The sequence below is a fragment of the Triturus cristatus genome, chromosome 3_2 (assembly GCF_964204655.1).
Source record: "Triturus cristatus chromosome 3_2, aTriCri1.1, whole genome shotgun sequence".
Lineage (NCBI taxonomy): Eukaryota > Metazoa > Chordata > Amphibia > Caudata > Salamandridae > Triturus > Triturus cristatus.
This window is the reverse complement of record NC_140584.1, coordinates 448,410,486-448,428,716: the sequence shown is the minus strand read 5'-3', so window position 1 is coordinate 448,428,716 and position 18,231 is coordinate 448,410,486. Positions and strand designations below refer to the sequence as shown.

General features: G+C 42.5%; 1 protein-coding gene across 4 annotated transcripts in view; it reads left to right on the top strand.

The window, feature by feature from the left end:
* Window positions 1-18,231, top strand: part of GTF2H1 (general transcription factor IIH subunit 1) — a 412,621-nt gene that overhangs the window by 338,136 nt on the left and 56,254 nt on the right. For all 4 annotated transcript variants that reach the window (XM_085648057.1, XM_085648055.1, XM_085648058.1 and 1 more), the window contains exon 14: window positions 6,169-6,261. In XM_085648057.1, coding sequence (XP_085504183.1) covers window positions 6,169-6,261 — 93 coding nt within the window. The remainder of the gene's footprint in view (window positions 1-6,168; window positions 6,262-18,231) is intronic.

The following is an 18,231-nucleotide window of genomic DNA, read 5'->3' as shown; positions in this document are numbered from 1 at the left end:
AGTATATTAAACATGAACCCTCCATGCTTGTCATTTCAACTCCGCATGTCAGGCACACAGAACCCTCAAAAATTCAAGAGCCATGCTGAAACGTATGCATATTTAATAGAGGATAAATGAAAATTGTCCTTTTATGCGCTCACCTGCTGTCATTTGCTCTCACTTAGTGAGTACAGAATTAGCACAAATCAGCCCATATATTTCCAAACAAATTGTGTCTACCTACACCCTTAGTCAGGGTAAGGCCAGGCAACATGGAAAGCCAGTGCTTTAAGAATGTGTGACCTGCTTACTTGGTGGTTCTGTCAGTATGCTGTCCATGTGAAATAAAATTAAAGGCTTATATCACATATATGTTTTTTCATTCTGGCCTACCCTTTTTAAGAAAGTAAATCATTAAATTCCAGAATATTAATTGATTTGAATCTCCTATTTGATTGACCTTAGCAGATACCACTCTGCCCTGTTCTCTTGCTTGGTTGAAATACGTTGATTGTTACAATAAACTATCCAAAATTGCTTCTTCTAAATGAGTCTGGTAGAAGAGGGAGCCCTTAAGATACAGTATCTTCGGAAAGAGCATTGGGTATGAAAGGTTACAGCATGGGCAATGGTGTTGAAATTCCTTGCCTGTTGTGTCCATGTTACAACAAAGCAGGGATGCCTAGTCAGGGGAGCGCTGATTAGACCGGCCTTGACCTTGAGGTGTGCTAGTCAGTAGAAGGGACCCTGTTGTAGTGTCTCATAGTCGTGTATAAAAAAGTGCAGACCTAGAAATACGTTTTTTCTTTCTGACAAAGCAACAAGTGTATTCATGCACTATGGTGCAAGGAATAGAATGCTACAGGATCTGATCTCGTTGCGTGTATTTCACTGTGATCCTATTTCTCCATCGAGCTGCTTGTCAAATCAGTCCTGTTCCTGAGTACCCTTTCACGGTTTCCTGACTCCTGGCCACTGCTTTCCCCATCAACCTCAGTAGCAAAAACTCTGCATAAAGATCCTACAGATGATTTTGTCAGACCTTTCATTTCATGTCCTAGACCTGGAAAAGTTGTCCTGCTGCTTTATTCTTAGAGATGCATTTGAACTACCAGAGACACAAGGAGCATGAATCTGAAGTTTCAGGCTACAAGTGTGTAACAGGCAGCATCAAGGGAGAGTAGCCTTAGCAGAATTGTTCATCTTACAATCAAGCTGTTTATATCAAAGTTACCAAAGGAGGCAGGAAGGATAAATGTTCTTCATGAAAGAGCACTTGTCTTTTATTAATGACTCGAAAGCAAGGAGGAGCAGCAGCCTGAAACAATTAAGTCACCAATCTGAACTTTAATTCCCATCAGCGTTTTATCCTAATGTGTCTTCATTATTCTGGCTTATTTCATTGCATCTAGCAAGACCACAAGGCATTATACCTGTTTCTGTTAATGTCCCAAAACAGAAATCTGTTATTATTAATCAAAGGTATCAACAAATGCTTGTTAAATCCATTTGGTGGCGTGAAGTGAAAAGATGAGCAGAATCATAAAGATTTAAACAATTTCTCAATAACAGTGACTTGAAATGATGAGCAGATGTAAATAATAATAGTTGGGGTTGAATTTTCTCAACCTCTTTCTCTGTAATAGAACTGAAAATTGCGGTTTGTAATAGATTGGAAGTTTTCTATTTTGTGGCAGGAACAGAGTTGGTATTATGCGGCTTTGAAACTGATTGAATTCCAAGGATGCGACATACTCAGTAGGCTGGCAGTCGGAACTTGTGAAGTGAAATTCAGAATCCCATTATGCTGTTCTTGGGAAGCCTTCTAATCTAGATCGTAAAAGGAAATATTTTGAAGCCATGGCATTTTAAGTGGAATGGCTCAAAACTTGAAGATGTTGATGCCTGCCTCTGCCATAATCCATTTGGCCCTTACTAAACTGGAGACTGGATTATAAGGCTTTTTGAAGAAAATAAACAATTGACCTCCCTTTAACCGCAACATTCTTTTGGGCTACATTCAAATGCTATCAAAGACTGCACCACAAACAGTTTAGGATTGGTGGGACAATGGGGTGTTTAACTCGTCTAGTACTACTTTTATTCTATCTAGCATTAGTGATAGAAACTGCAAACTGAGTAAATACTCTGTTAAATCCAGAGTCTATACTTCTGACACACTTGTGAAAGAAAGTAAACAAAGTAGCATTGCCAACTTTACAAGTAATGTATATTCTGGACAGGCCCTCATTGGCCAGTCAATCCTTCAAAAACCTTAAAACAATGTTAACATTGATGAATTAGGCATTCTAATACCCTTACTGAACTTGAAAACTAATGGATGTTCTCCCACAGGGGATCTTACAATCTTAAATTAGTCTGCTGAGATTACTAACCTGTAAGAGTGCGAGCGAGCAGTCCACCATCAGCCAACTGAGGAAGAATAGTAAAAATGTAAGAGATGTTGATACCCCAATCACCAAACTAATCCGAAAATGATCACAAGATGGCATGTAATGTTTCAGCGTTCTTCGGGCTATTGTATCTCGTTCTGAAAGGTCTGGAACGTGCCAGCACCCCTGAAGCCCTTTAAGCCACAATTGTGAGTGCATTTGATATCCCCTACGGGGTGAGGGTTAGGATGAGGTCTAATTTCATTTTACATGGTGGCTTGTCTAAAGTGGTTTGGAAACAAAGGGATGGGAACTAGAGTGTGTGTTGGATAAACAAAATCTCAAATATTGAATTTAATAAGGTATCATCTTAATGCTTCAAATTCGTTTATATTTGAAAACTAGACCTGAATACAGTTATTTCGTGCACGGTGTTCAGCCCCTTCTAATTTGAATCTCCCTTTCTTGGTTTTGTATAACCATTAAAAAATTGAATCCCAAGGTAGTGGAGTTGGGAGGCATTTTGATGGTTGAGATCAAATAGAGGTACGGCCTTCAAAATAGTAGGTTTCCAAGAATGCTTCTCCAGATTGTTGAACTCTTTACTACATTGTGTTACAAGAACACCCAGGGCTCATGCCATGGAAGACCAGATGCAAATTTAGTTGCAGTCATCTTTGTGGAGGTCTCATTAGTTTCAGCAACAGCTATTGACTAGATTCAGATGTGTCGCTGAATACAGAAGTGAGTCACTCAGAACCAGTCCTTCAGAAGGTCTGTTTAATTATTGCTTTCTATCTTTGGTATTTAATTTAATTTTAAATTATGAATGTCAATACAATGAAGAAAGTTACTTGGCGACAGCAATGATTCCCCCTTAAAATGGATTTTCAATGGTGTCCCTTCCTACTGTTTATAAATAGATTTTTTTATTCATTTCTGTATACTACAGGAAACATGGGCAGTAGGGTGTGTCCATTGGGTTGTCTTCACCACATATAGTAACAAAGCGATACAGCCTCCTGTTGGTCGCCCAGCAGGTGGCCTCCTGATATGGGTCAAAAATTCACTTTTCTGTAAAGTAAAGGTCCTGCATCTTGGTTGTCCTGAGCTACTTGGTTTAAAACTGTCCCTAGGTAAGAGGTCCGAAAACATTCTACTCTTTAATATATACAATCGGTTCCACAGCCCACATAGACTCTCGGGGACATAAACATCGTTGGCCAACTACCTTGATTCGATCACGAGAAATCGCCTGTTGGTTGTTGTCGGTGATTTTAATACAACTTTTGAACCGGTGAATTACATACAGGATCTCATCCTTGAGGGGGATGAGGCTAGGGGGTTGCAAAACTTCAGATTCCACCCATTAAGAAAACTACAAGGCTTGGGCAACAAGTACTATCGTTTACTATCGCCTATGGTGTTCGAGCCTGTAATGGCAGAACAGACTCTGATAGAGTAGCAGGTCATACTTTTAAGAAGGGGGCATCAAAAACTCGGATTGATTATATCCTTGTTGACTTAGATCTGTGGTCACTAGTCCAAGATAGTGCCATTATTCCTAGGGAAGATAGTGATCATAACGCTTTGGTGCTTACAATATCCGGACTAGTTACCCAGTGTAGGCACTCTAGGTCTGAGTCTGCACAGGTCATCACAAATAACAACAATAGGACAGTCAAATGGCCAATGATTTTAGCCAACTCAAACTCTCTTCCCCCAAATATATTCTGTGGTGGAGCAGTCTCTTAAAGATCTAAGTATCCCCACAATTGGGTTAGGGGCTGTTATGAGTATTTTACATGAATTAACTACAAGTTTAAAACCTTTTTTTTTTTTTTTTATAAACAAAGTAACGGAGTTAAGCAGCAAATAACACCCTTGTTCAGTGATGCTTGTAAAACGGTTAGGAACGAGCTAATGGTGATGGTAAAAACAAAATCCCATGTGGATATCATTAATGGCAGAAGGTTATATAAACTAGCCCAAAACAAAGCAAAACGGGACTGGGAGTTTGAAACTTGGCAACTGCTTTTAGAAGCTGCAAAAAACAAGAATAGTCAATATTTCTGGCATCTACTGGCAAAAGGGATCATAGAATCTGATAGCACAAACTGACTTTCATATTCAGCCCCACATATGGGAAGATTACTTTGGGGCATTGCTTGCAGATCAAGGGCCGTTGCCCGCTCCAGCATTAAGTTTTAATCCTTGTGTACAGGTAGTAGCTGATGTTGAAAATATCACTCTTGCGGAAACAATTATGGCCATTAAGTTCCTGCTGAGTGGTAAAGACCGGGTCTGGACAAGCTTCCGGGAGACCAGTTTGAACCGTCTGTCTGGGGTCCGTTGCTCCAAAGGGTTTACAATACTATTTTGAAGGGGGGTGCAATTCCGGAGACCTGGCGGGGTGCTGAGATTATCCCTATCCACAAAGGGCGACAAAGGGTTGCCGGGGAACTATAGGCCCATCAGTCTTATTGATGTAACGCAAAATATTTTTGCAAAATCATCTTGACTAGAATCCAAAACTGGATAGAGGACAACAATGTTCTGTTAAATCTACAGGCAGGATTCAGGGCCGCAACCAGTACCAAGGTTTCTCTTGTTAATCTGGAAAGAAGTCCCAATTAGAGGAGGTCACCTATATGTAGTGTTCGTGGACCTAAAGACCGCCTTCGATTCCATCGACCGGTCCCAACTTTGGCTAGCACTGAGCTCATTGGGTATACCGGCTTATTTGCTCAGACTCTTGGTTAGGTTACACCAAGGTACCTTCACCAGGGTCATGTGGAATACTGAGGGCACCCTGACAAACACCATAGCTGTTCAGAAGGGCGTTCACCAGGGATGCGTTTTTGCTCCCACATTGTTTATCCTCTACATTAATGGCCTAATAGGAGAACTTTTTAACTGCGTATTTGCGTTTGAAGGGTTTCTGGATGATATTGAACCGCCTCAGGATCGAGCTTTGTATGTCCAGTTTAGATACGCAACCCTTCCTTTGAATACATTGAAGAGTTCATGGGTAAACCGGTCTGTTAATTCATTGTGTCCTTTGTGCCATATTTCACCTGAAACCACTGAGCACTTTTTCTTCTGCTGTTCCTTTTACGCTGAACTTAGGAAAACTTGGCTGGCCCCTGTATGTCGCATTTTATCTTTTAATTGTCCTTTGGAAGCCATGCGTATATTTAAGTCCGATACCACAAGCTGGTTGGTATTTGCTGTTTCGAGGTTTTTAATGTTTGCATGCTGGAAAAGGTCAAAAATGGGCAAACTGTTCCTGTGTTGTAGCACTGGTAATATAATTCCAACCAGATTCAGTGGTATTCTGTTCAGACGCAGGCTACATTTTTATGGAAAATGTAGAATATTTTTTTATGTATTATATAAATCACTTTTAATGGTTTTTATCCTGCCGCATTTTTTAATGGTATATTGATTTTGTACTGTATTTTAAGCTGTGAATGATCATATTTTTGATCGATTGAGTAAATAAAAAATAAAATAGATTACTAATCTCTTCTGTTCCTCCTTCAGAAGTTGAAGATTACTAGTGGTATAACTATCATGGAAACCAAACAGGTTGGGTATGCCAAATATTTGAGTTAAAAAGGTTAACATGAATTCTGAGATCTTACTTCTGACAAGAAAGCGAGGGTGTATGCAGTAATGGAGAAGCAGTGTGACATGCATTAATCTTTGTCCTGATCGTTTAGGGTTTTCATCTGGAATATGAATATCTACAGGCATTAACCCCAGTTTATCATCTTTGTTGTTTTCGCAGGTTATTAAAATGAAAACCAACTTGGAAAGATTTCAAATTACCAAACTTTGCCCATTCCAAGAAAAGATACGGAAGCAGTATTTAAGCACAAATGTAAGAAAAATTATACATTTAGCGTTTAATGCATTGTTTTTCATATGAGTTGAATGAAGACTATGCAATTTGCATCTGTGAGCTATTTTTAATTGTTTTGCTTGAGTCTCAAGGGCTTGTGTGTCAAGACCTGCAAGTTTTGCATTTTATACAATACAGTTGTTGTGTTTGTGCTAGTATAGGATGTGCATGCAGTTTATATTTGCATTTCTTATAGCAATAAATAAATGAGACTTGAACGGGACAACAAAACCGCCAGTACTTGACGAGTAGTACTGTTGCGTGCTATGCATCAAACTACTTTCAGTGTACTTTGCATTCACAATTAATTAGTTGGATTACATCATAGCTACCTGAGAACAAGCAGTGGTAAAGTCAGTAGTTATTGCCTTTAATACTGGGCCCTGACCTACTGGCATTTCCAGTGGGGGTTTTTCTAAATTTATAAAATAAACATTACAGTATGGCTTCTATGCATGTGCATGCTCTGTGGTTTTGTCAGATTTTTTTTTTTTCACTCACAATGGCCAGGGGACGCTATTAGCTTTGCCATTGCTTTTCACTTAAATTCAACACGTATTGGCAAAATCAAAAGCGTGGACAGCAGCTGGGCCATATCCTGAATCGAGTGGCACAGAGCGATCAGGGGCAGAATGATCTAGTCTGGGTGTCTAGATAAATGGCAACAGGTTAAGGGCAGTGCCTCTTTGGGCCTTTTGTGGCATGGAAAGGCCTTAGACAACTCTATGTCCATTCATTGAACACACAACTTGTATCAGTAATGTTCTCTCTACTATACCACCTAGACAGAAGTTACTGGTAGGGGAATAGGTGCTCCTGAGTACAACCCATAGCTACCTGCTTGGAAAAGTTGTTGCTCGATAACGTTCATAGCTTCCTTCTAGGAAATCGTTGCCCCTGGACATTGTCCATAATTTCCTGCTTCGGGGATAGTGGCTCTTGAGCACAACCCTTGGATCACTTAAGATCATAATGTTTCAATTTTCAGACTCTGCCGTACTGCCAAATTCCCATCCCATACTATACATCATAACACCCTCAACTCCACAATATCCCACCATGCTATTATAGTCACCCATCATTTTATCCTTCCTTCAACTCTTGCACCTTACCGACTACACCTGCTTTTCTGACTTCTGAAACCCATTTCTTTCTAAGCTATTTTACTTGTCGGACTTGCTCTCCTGCTTTCTCAAACTCCTCTTTTTATTCTGCCCCAACTTTCCTCCCTCCCATTCATTTACTAGCTCATACTCTCATAACCAATTGACGCGTTTCCTCTCCCTTTCCTACCACCACCTAGGTCAGCTCTTGTTCAGGTGCCCTCCCCCTTTCTCCATCCCACTAGTAACTTGTCAGTCTCTTCTACTACTTCTGTCATAGCCTTTCAATCAGAGACCACTTCTGTCATCCTCCTACAGCCCCCTTCTAACACAATCCATCCCATACATCGATTAGCAACCCCCTCCACCTCAGACCCACTTTCTAACATCACAATTGTGTTGAACTCCACCAAGGATCATCCCCCCTCACATTCCCTGTTGCAAGTAGTCTGCAACACCGTAACCATCACTAATGTATTATAGCCGTTTACCTCCACTTCCCCTTCACACCCCAGAATCGACCAATTTAACGCATCAAAACATGCATTCATTGTTAACTCCAGCTTTATAATTCTTGCACAGTGCTCACCTTTATGATTATCTTTTTTTTTTTAAATTGAATTTAGACATTAGCTAGCAGACTACACATCAATGATCAAGAAGCAACACAAAGCCTTTGGTTGCCACACACCCTTAGAGATGCATCACATGAATCAAATAATCCTGCCACCCCACGTTTCAGCCCACCCTATATCTCATCTGTGTGTAATCAGCTAATAAAGCTGTTGAGTTCATCAACTTTTTACTACGCTTCCCTACTAAATTTTGGTTTCCATACTTTCTTTGCTTTCGATGTGTCATATGTCGGGATTAATCTAAGGATCTGCAATTATTGGGACACAAGAGCTCCTTAAATTCTGAAAATAAGTGTCCTAAGACAGGCATCCAGTCTGACTTAAGTGTGTCATCTCTCCCTTGCCGTGACCCTGTAATCTTCTCCATCCCCACAAATTGTTCCCAGTGGTGGTACAGGTCTAGTTCAATAGAACAGTCCATTTTTCATATAATATTAGCTCTACCTGGGTACCACGAAAACTTTGGTCATTCACTAATATTTTGTAGAGCTCTGAAATAAGCTGCCTATCGTTCATACTTCATATCCGTTTCTCAAATTAAGTGAGTTGTCAGGACACCGGAGGCCTGATAGACTGCTGCATTACCCAGTGTATAATTTGGTAGTACCAATATCTTTTGGTTCCACATAGGTAATAGATTGCTTTTAGTGTCTCAGAAGATCCAGTGTCTTCTTCGGCGAAAAGCTCTCCTACCGTGACACAGCCCTTGACCTTCCCCAACATAATGCCTTGCATCCTGCACCAGAAATGTGGGCAACCTCATTTTGTTGGACTCCTGGTTCCAAGCTTCTACATTAGCTCATTAATTGGGCATGCATGTATATACCCTGCCCCCTGTGACACTTGTCCTACCATAAAACTTACCATATGGGATTCCTGCAGAATGATTGAGAAAACTCCATTGTTCTTCTCTTATACAGTCGACCACGTAGCGCAGCTTTTGCTGCCTGAGAGCTACTTCTGGGGGTTCAGATTGTTTTGCCAAGTCATTCTCAACATCTTCCATGATATCGTGGACAGCTGGCCTAGGCATGAAAACTGCAAAAACAACAGTTGATGGACAGAATGCAGAACAATGTCATACATTCACCCCGGTACAGAAATCTGGGCCTAAATCCATCATTTTTTTGCTCATCATGCCGTTCCAGTTTTAACCCAGCCATATGCAATTCATTCTTGCCCCTGTGCCTCATGGGTACAGTCCAGCCCGAACTGCCAAGCCAGGTCCTCCCGGACTGGAAACAAGTATCCTAGGACCCGTTTCTGGGTTTCACCCCTCTTCAGCCAGGATAGCTTGATTCCAGTGGCATGAAGAGCACGGGACCCACATCTGGACATACCCTTCCCACTCGGGGTGACAAATGCAAAAACTTTGGCTATGTGCAACATTCCGTCTATCTTGTGTGTTTTGCTGTTCGCCCTATGTGGCAAGGGTATGGCCAGACGTGGGTCCCGTGCTCACTACGCCACTGGAGTCAAGCTATCCTGGCTGAAGATGGGAGAAGCCCCGAAACCAGTCCTAGGACGCTTGATTCCGGTCCAGGGAAGACATGGCTTGGCAGTTCGGGCTGGACTGTTCCCATGAGGCACAGGGTCAAGACTGATTTGCATATGGCCATGTCTGAACTGGGGTGGCGTGGTGAGCAAAATAACGATGGATTAAACCCAGATCTGTGATTGGGGTGAATGTTTTGCCAATGTGCAACATTCCGTCCATCATCTTGTGTGTTTTGCTAGGCATGAAAACCCCTTCATATGCCATATGTGGGTGTCTTTTTATTTTTTTATTATTTTTTTTTAACTTCCCTAAAGTGGGGCATAATTCATTCCCACTATCTTTTCCACCTCAGGAGTGATCTTTACCTCAAGATATATAATTGAATCCTCAGCCCTCTTGAAAGCGAAGGCTCTGCGACTGTGCTAACTGGTCTGAAAACAGTGAGACATTCAATGGCTGATATCCAGCTCACTTACAAAACAGCATACTACACCAAAACTAACACTTGCATCCACAATTTACAGAAACTCAGAGGCCTTTTGTTTATTGTAGGTTTCAGAAGTCTCAAGGTGGCTACCCACCCTCTAGCCCCAAATATGGACACACACCATCCACATATGAGTGAATCAAAGAGACCATTCATCTCATTCAGTTGACACTTTTGCTTCTTTTGTATTCACTCCAAAAGGTCATGCCAACTTGTGTACAGCATTAGTAGACAATACAAGAGTAGCCCAATTAATGGTCCCAATAGAACAAACCATTGCATTCCCATATTAAGGGAACAACTATCATATCATTGCTAACTCTGTTAGATCAGGCCGGTGATATCATGGACCAGTCCAATCGGAACACATTCAAATATGAATCATGCGCTTACCAGTTCCCCTCCAAATCTCACATCTTGCCTCCCACTTAACCTGCTTGTTCATCAGTGCGAATTGTTATCCAAACACATGACCTCATATCTGACCAAAAAATAGATTATATTTCTGATACCTGGCGAGTTGATATGGCTCCAGAACTCCACCACGCAATTCCAAGGTGTCAGTGTTTCATCCAGAACCCCAAAACAAAAATGGGCTTGCAGTAATATTAAAGTATCACCAAAATGGAAGATATAAGAATATCAGGATGCAAATTTATACTGGCAAGATTCAATTCTAACCCAGCATTATCGTGCACATTCCTACTTCTATGCTTCATCAACTAATGAAGTATTTGCAGATATCTTTCTAGACACTATATCCGTCCTTTCCATCAACTACACGAACTTGTGTACTCATAGACCTTAACATTTAGTTTGAATACCGAAAATGCCTAAAGCCCAATAGTGTCACCTTTGGGCTATCTGGTCTCACTTGCCCATGTCTCCTCTGCTTTGATTCAAAGACCTAGAAAAACACTGGGTGCTGTCTTCTGCAATCCAGAGGTTTTTAAGCATAAGAGATACAACCGATCACCTGGAACAATCATCTTCTCATTTCAGTTAACCAGAATAATCTAATTAAACCTTGAGCCAACACTATCTTAATGCAACAAAACACAGATAGTTGAACAAACTCTCTGAATTCTCTTGAGGCAAACCTTACAAAAATAAACTCAAACCTGGGCCTAATAAATTCTGGTGGAAAGCTTTATGACTGGATGAACATTACCTTCGAGCAAATTATCCCCTTAAGAATGTCAAGATACCAATTAAGGAAATTTAGCAGCTGTTGGATGAATGATTAAACAAAACTGATAAAAGCATAAATATACACTCTTCCATTGGTCTGGTATTAATCCAACAACCTACATAACACACCTTATCTAAAACTACTCAACAGGATGTACAAATCATACATCCAAAAAGCTACGTAAACCTATTACTCAAACACAATGTCCATGGGCAAATGTTTTTCAGAAGACTTATGCAAGATTCTAGTTGAATTACACAATCCAGAATGTACAATAGCATTAACGCCAGTTTCTGCATCCAAATAGCTGATTGCCTTGTTGCCAAAGCAATATCTGCATAACTACCAAAGGAAGAACCATTCCCTATAAACCACCCCATAAATAGAGGTCATTGGAGACAAATATGCCCACCCTCTTTTTATCACTGCACTCTTACAGAATTTCATGAGCTAGTGAGATTGAGTCTCCAAGCCACCCCACGCTCAGATTCGTGCCCTCCACTTATATTCAAGACAAGTTTGCTCTCTACATTAACTGCAATCCCAACACTCAATATCTTAAATCTCTAACTACAGGCATGTTTTCATCGGAACTCAACACATCATACATATGCCTACAAATCAACATGCGGCAAACAGACACCAAACACTACAGTCCTTTCGCTAACAGGGCATTCCTTAAAAAACTGATAGTTATGGCTGTTGTTTTCTTCCAAATTTGAAATTTCCGGGAGGAAAAATCCTTATGTGACCAGCAAAGAGGCACCAACTAAGCTCTGATCTCCATTTGGTACGACCTAAAAAGCTCAGTAGATCAAGATGGAGTAACTATGCGTCCCTTGTCAGCAAGGTTCAACACCATACACTGCAAAACCTTTATGAGCAAACTCAATGATAGTAGTATAAAAGCAAATCTACTGAACTGCATTGACTTCTATCTTAACAGTTCAAGCATCATCTCATTTTGCCCATTCTCTCCAAACAAATACAGCATCCAGGCAAGAATTCCACATGGATCAATTATCTCACTGGTTCAGTGTAGGAAAGTGCCCCTTTTTGCATGGTTGCTCCCCGCTTTTTGCCTGATGTTGATGCTCTTTGACTAAGTGTGCCCTGGTTTCCTGCCAACCAGGTACTCCGAGGCTATGTTCTTTCCCTAAATCTGTTCTATTGCACCCTCAGATTGGCAACTCTCTGGCCACATGCAAGTCCCTTGTAAAAGGTACCATACGTGCCAAGGGCACTGTGACCAGGGAAGGCCTCTAAGGGCTGCAGCACTTATTGATGCTCTGTACCTTTACACGCACACTGCCATTGCCGGCTGAGTGTTTTGGTGGAGAACAAAGTGAAGAGTCGACATGGCACACATCCCTGTGTAAACAGACCAATTGATGGACATAATGCTGATTTAATGTCAAACGTTCACCCCAGTGCAGAGATCTGGGCCTAAATCCATAGTTATTTTGCTCTCCATGCCATTCCAGTTTAAACCCAGCCACATGCAAATCAGTCTTGACCTTGTTCTGTATGGGAACAGTCCAGCCCGAACTACCAGGCCAGGTCCTTCCATGACTGGAAACAAGCATCCTGGTATAGCATGTGAGCAAAATAATGATTAATTTAACCCCGATCTCTTAACTGGGTTGAGCGTTTTGATTTGTTCTGCATTCCGTCCATCAATTGTGTCTTTTTTGCTTCCTTGCCCTAAGTGCGCCGGGTATGCCTAGACATGGGTCCCAGGCTCAATGTTCTACTGGATTCAAGCTCTCCTAGCTGATGAGGGGTGAAACACCGAAGCCGGTCCTAGGATGCTTGTTTCTGGTCCAGGGAGGACCTGGCTGGGAAGTTCGGACTGGACTGTTCCCATGAGGCACAGGGTCAAGACTGATTTGCATATGGCCAGGTCAAAACTGGGGTGGCATGGTGAGCAAAAGAATGGATTTAACCCATATCTCTTGACTGGCGGTGAATGTTTTGATTTGTTCTGCATTCCATCCATCATAGTGTCTTTTACTCATCCCTGTGTGCCATGCCAACAACCCACTTCCTATGGCATTGTTCAGCCACTCCTCTAGCTTGGTGCACTATGCCACTGCTGAGAGTACAGGTGCATGAGCCCTGTACCCCTACAGTATCCAAGTCCATTCTTATATTTTGTAAGTGCAGTAATGCCTAAAGAGTATATGGTATGGGAGTTTCATTGTGGGATTTAATAAGAAATGCACGTAGAGGGCATCTTAGAGATGCCCCCTCAAAAACGACCTGACTCTAGTGTCCTGGCTGAGTGGCTGCTCGCCAGCTGTCACCACCAGACATGTTTCTAGACCCCTCTGTCGAGATCCTGCCGCTCTCGGAGTCCTGAAACAAAGCACATCCTGGGGAGAGGTGCCAAGCCTCCTCCCCAGGATGGGCAGGGTCCACAAAGGGGAAGCTTCAAAAGCTTGCCGCCTTTGTAAGCTGACCCAGCCCTTTGCTGTTCCCAGCAACTAGCTCCACCGGTTCTGACCCCCACTTTGGGAGAAAGAATCCGCGGGAAAACAAGAGGAGAGGTGGGCCCACCTTTGCCAACCCCACCCTTCTGGTGGGGAAGGCAAGGCGAAGCACAGCTCTGTCCCCACCATCGTGAAGATGGTGGGGGGGGGGGGACCCAGCCAACCAACCAGAGTGAGGCTCCGGTGGAGAGTGGCATAATAGGGGGTGTACCCACCCCAAGGAAGTGACCCATTGGTCCCAACCTTTATCTGCCTGAAACACCCCTAAATTGAGTATTTAGGGGCAACCTTGAACCTTGCCTCCTCCGACAAGAAGATACAAGAAGGACCGAAGAGCCATGCTGAAAGAAGACAATGAGGACACCAACTAACTTGGCCCAAGCCCTACTGGCCTGTCCCCACCTCGACTTGCTCCAGCGAGATCCCGGTGTGTCCTGCAGCCAGCAGCCCCCCCCAGAGCCTGGCAGTCCTGCCCTGCCTTCCCCAAGCAGATGTTGTCTCTTATGACCCTTGAATTTGCTGACCAACAGACTCTGGCAAATCCACGAGTGTGCACCACTCTGCAAACGACATGCTCTGCCCGAGTTCGAGTGGCCCAACACCACACGGAGGTCTCCCTGGTGACCCTGACCTGGGGATCCCTGACCTGCCTCAAGTCTCCCCTTTCTGGAGGATCAACGGGACTGGAGCCGGTGAGGAAAACCAGACTCCAAAAGACACCCCTGCACACGACACCCCACAACCTTGGGTGGCCCAACCGGCGGTGTCACGGCATCCCACAACAGCCCAACCTACCTCTTCAACCGGTGGACGCCTCCAGAAAATCTTTGTGCCTGACCCTGCAGTGTGTGTTAAAATCAGAGAATTCCCCATTGAATTTAACAAGGCGCCCGACGCCAAAACAGCACCCTGCATCCGGCCACCCCTGTGCTGCTGTGGATGCACTTTGTGTGCTAACTCGGATACCCCTTTACCCTGAGCTTAAGTCCAGGAGATTTGCTCCCACAACTATGTGGCCTGCTCATGAGCAGCCACCAACCAGAGGCTCCCTATCCCCCATTGGATAACCAATAGCCTCAGCACTCTGCACCTGGCCACCCTAGTGCCACTAAGGGTGCTTTCAGAGTGCATCCTTGACCCTGGGGGAACCCTTGTTCTAACCACAGAAAACCAACTCCCAATACTACGTCCTTTCCTGTAAACCGATAACTTAATTTCCTCCCATAGGATTGCATTGACTTCTTTTGTGTGAAAAATGTTCTAAGTATGGATTTGGAAAATTGTATGAAACCTTAAACTGTATACTTGCAAAAACTGACTTACTCACCTTTTATCGATGTAATGTCCCAGTGTGATATCTAGGCATATCACACAGTAGTAAAAGTAACTTAAAAATTAATCTGAAAAATAACTTACAAAGTAATATCAATAGTAACTGAAAAGTAATTCCAACTGTTTATGAAGAAGTGACTTACTTGTAACCGTTCCAATTGCATTCAACAGCATTCAAACTGTATGTAACTGCATTATTCTTGCCAAGTACTATCGCACTTACCAGTACCAGGCCTGGCTTGGTTCTAGAACTAAAATACAACTAAATATTTTTATACAAAACAAATTGGTCAGAGTTCAGACTTTGAGTGTGTGAAATCATTTTTTGCCTGCGTGTGTACAATAAATACTTAACACTACCCTCTCATAAAGCCTTACTGCTCACCCACACTACCACAGATAGAGAGTACGGTATTATCTACTTTAGCCTCTCCCTACCTTTGGGGATCCACTGGACTCTGTGCACACTATACCTTACTTTGGTATAGTATACACAGAGCCAGCTTCCTACATTCAGTTCAATATCAAACCACTTGCAACTTCTTGAAATTACTTGCTACAACTAAGGAGAAGATACCCAGATAATCCTCAAATGGATAAACCATATGACTTTAAGCTCTCAAATAAGATAAATTGCTATAAAGCCTCCAATCCGTACTCGATAAACAGTCCCATCAAATTTACTGCCAAAACACCCTAACATGTGCCAAATTTTTAAAAAAAAACTACAGCTCCATAACAAAGTGGCCTGAAAGTAGTAGGACATCTGCTGTCCGTCTTTTTTACAGTAGGGACCTCCCTCTCATCTGAATTCCATATGACTAAGTCACCTGGAGTTTAAGAGGATGCTGAAATTTTGGTTCTTTCCCACCTGAATATCAGAGTCTTAAATAAAGTGAGGATCTCGCATACAACAGGAAAGGAGACCTAGTCTGACCATGAGAAATTGGAGAATGGTATATCCTTGATACTCTACCAAGACTATGATGACCCAAAAAGCACAAGTTACATGATCTCAACCGAGACTGTAGGATGACAAAGACCTGTGTCTATTTGTATCCAAGTTACTGATACTATAAAAGACACCATAGAAACTTGACAACTTGGTAAACTAATTAATCTGAAGGCAAGAAATATTCTAATTAGAAATATTATCATAACTTGATTTTATAGGTAAACCTCATTTAACTCTTCCGACTAGATTCTGTAACCCACAGTTTGTTCATAGGCCTGCTGCCCTGTAATTTCCTCTAGTCCTTGAGTATAGCACTGCATGACAACACGTGTGAACTGTTCCCCTATGCTTATAAATTACATAACACGCCTGCTCCTACACATATTAAGCTGAACATATGTTAGTCCAGATCTCTGCTGTCCTATTACTCATAACATTTTGTGGCTAAACCTTCGTAAACTATCATGGTTTCAACAACCTAGCATGAATAAGCATGTCCCAAGAACACAGGGACCCACACCACACCACAACACTTCATCCATCCAATAACACAGTGCATTATGTCTAACTTTAGGTGCTCCAAGCTTTTCTCTAAATTTTAGACATTATTAAGAATTTGAAATTATCCTTAATTGCAATCAAAATGCTTACAGTTAGCAATACAAACTACGGGTGCCTTGGTGTATTGTGCCACCCATCCACAAAGCACCTCAGCAACTCTGAGGTAGTGCCTGTCAGTTGGGGTGACAAATCACGGTAGACTCTGCATTCATAAATTCCCGTACCGCGACAACTGTCTGATCAAGGGCAGCAGCAGGCAGCAATGCCTAGCACACACTAACAGCTGTGGCCAAACTTCAGACTAGGGTGTATCACACACTCAAAGAAATCCCTCCTCCAACCCAAACAGATCTAACCTTTTTTTTAACTCTATGTTAAACGATAGTGCAGGGCAAGCATACCCAACCAGCAGAGGGTTTGGCATTTCAGAAGCTGATCCCTCTTTTTTTAGTCCACTCGTCCGCCTCCAGTAAGAGGTGTAATGTAGCTCCTGGGTATGATTTTGTTTTCCTTTATAGCAGTTGTGCAACATGACTATGCAAGGTACTTGGACCCCTAAGCAACTGTGTCAAAACATCCAGTACGTGGAATTATTGGCTATCAGCCTATTTCTCAAAGTCTTTTTCAAGCTTGCTCATGGCAAGGTGGCCCTCATGAATACAGACAACATGGCAGCCATGCATTACATCCATATTCAGGGGGTTATTCATTTCCCCAACTATCTTCACTAGCACAGGAGATCAGGAACTGTGCAATCTTCTACAAGACCCCCTGTTAGTGGAGCACCTATTGGGGTGGACAACAACCATGCTTACCTGTTAAGCAGGATCCATTAAGTACAAGAGTGGGAACTCCAGAAGTCCTACACAGGTAGTTCCAATGATGAGGAAGCCATCAATCCAGAAAATACAAATGGCTAAGCTTCGCCTCCAGGTACCCACACTCTAGGCAATGCAATGTGGGTGAACTGTTCAGGATTATTTGCCTCAACTTTCTGCCTCTCCACTCATCCAAACCATAGTGTGGGAGAAAAGGCAGATGTCCATGACCCTCATCTAGTGGCCCCAACTTGAGCCTGACCGTCCTGGTACTCAATGCTCTTTGAGATCTCATCCATCCCCACGAAAAGGTACTGATTAGGCTGGACCATCTCCCACAATGACACTTCCAAATCAGGCACCCAGATCGTAAGCAGCACAACCTAACGATGTGGCTCTGGGTGTTTGGCCTCCCAAACCTCCCTCAGGATTTTTTTTTTAGTTTTATATAGAGCAAACTAGACCAGAAGCATCGGTTATCAGAGCGCTTTACATGAGCACCAGTTTTGTTGCAGATGAACACCTACAACATGTATGTAGCCAGGTGGAAAAGATTAATCCGCATCTGTATTTCTGCATGCGCATGTTATGTAGCCATGTGGAAGAGATTGTTGTACAACTGTATTTCTGAGAAACTAGACCCTTCAAAGTCAGGGTTCCAGGATGCATTTGCTACCTTTTACACAGTCAAAAGGCAAGTCTTGCATGTACCTCTAAAGGTCTTCACCATGCCGTTGTCACTGTATACATTCAGCACTCATCCCTCTAGTTAAGGCATTCATTGAGGGACTTTAAAGGGTAATACCCCCAAGGAAACACCTAGTCCCTTTGAGGAACCTTAGCATAGCTCTCACAAAGCGTATGGGTCGACGCTAT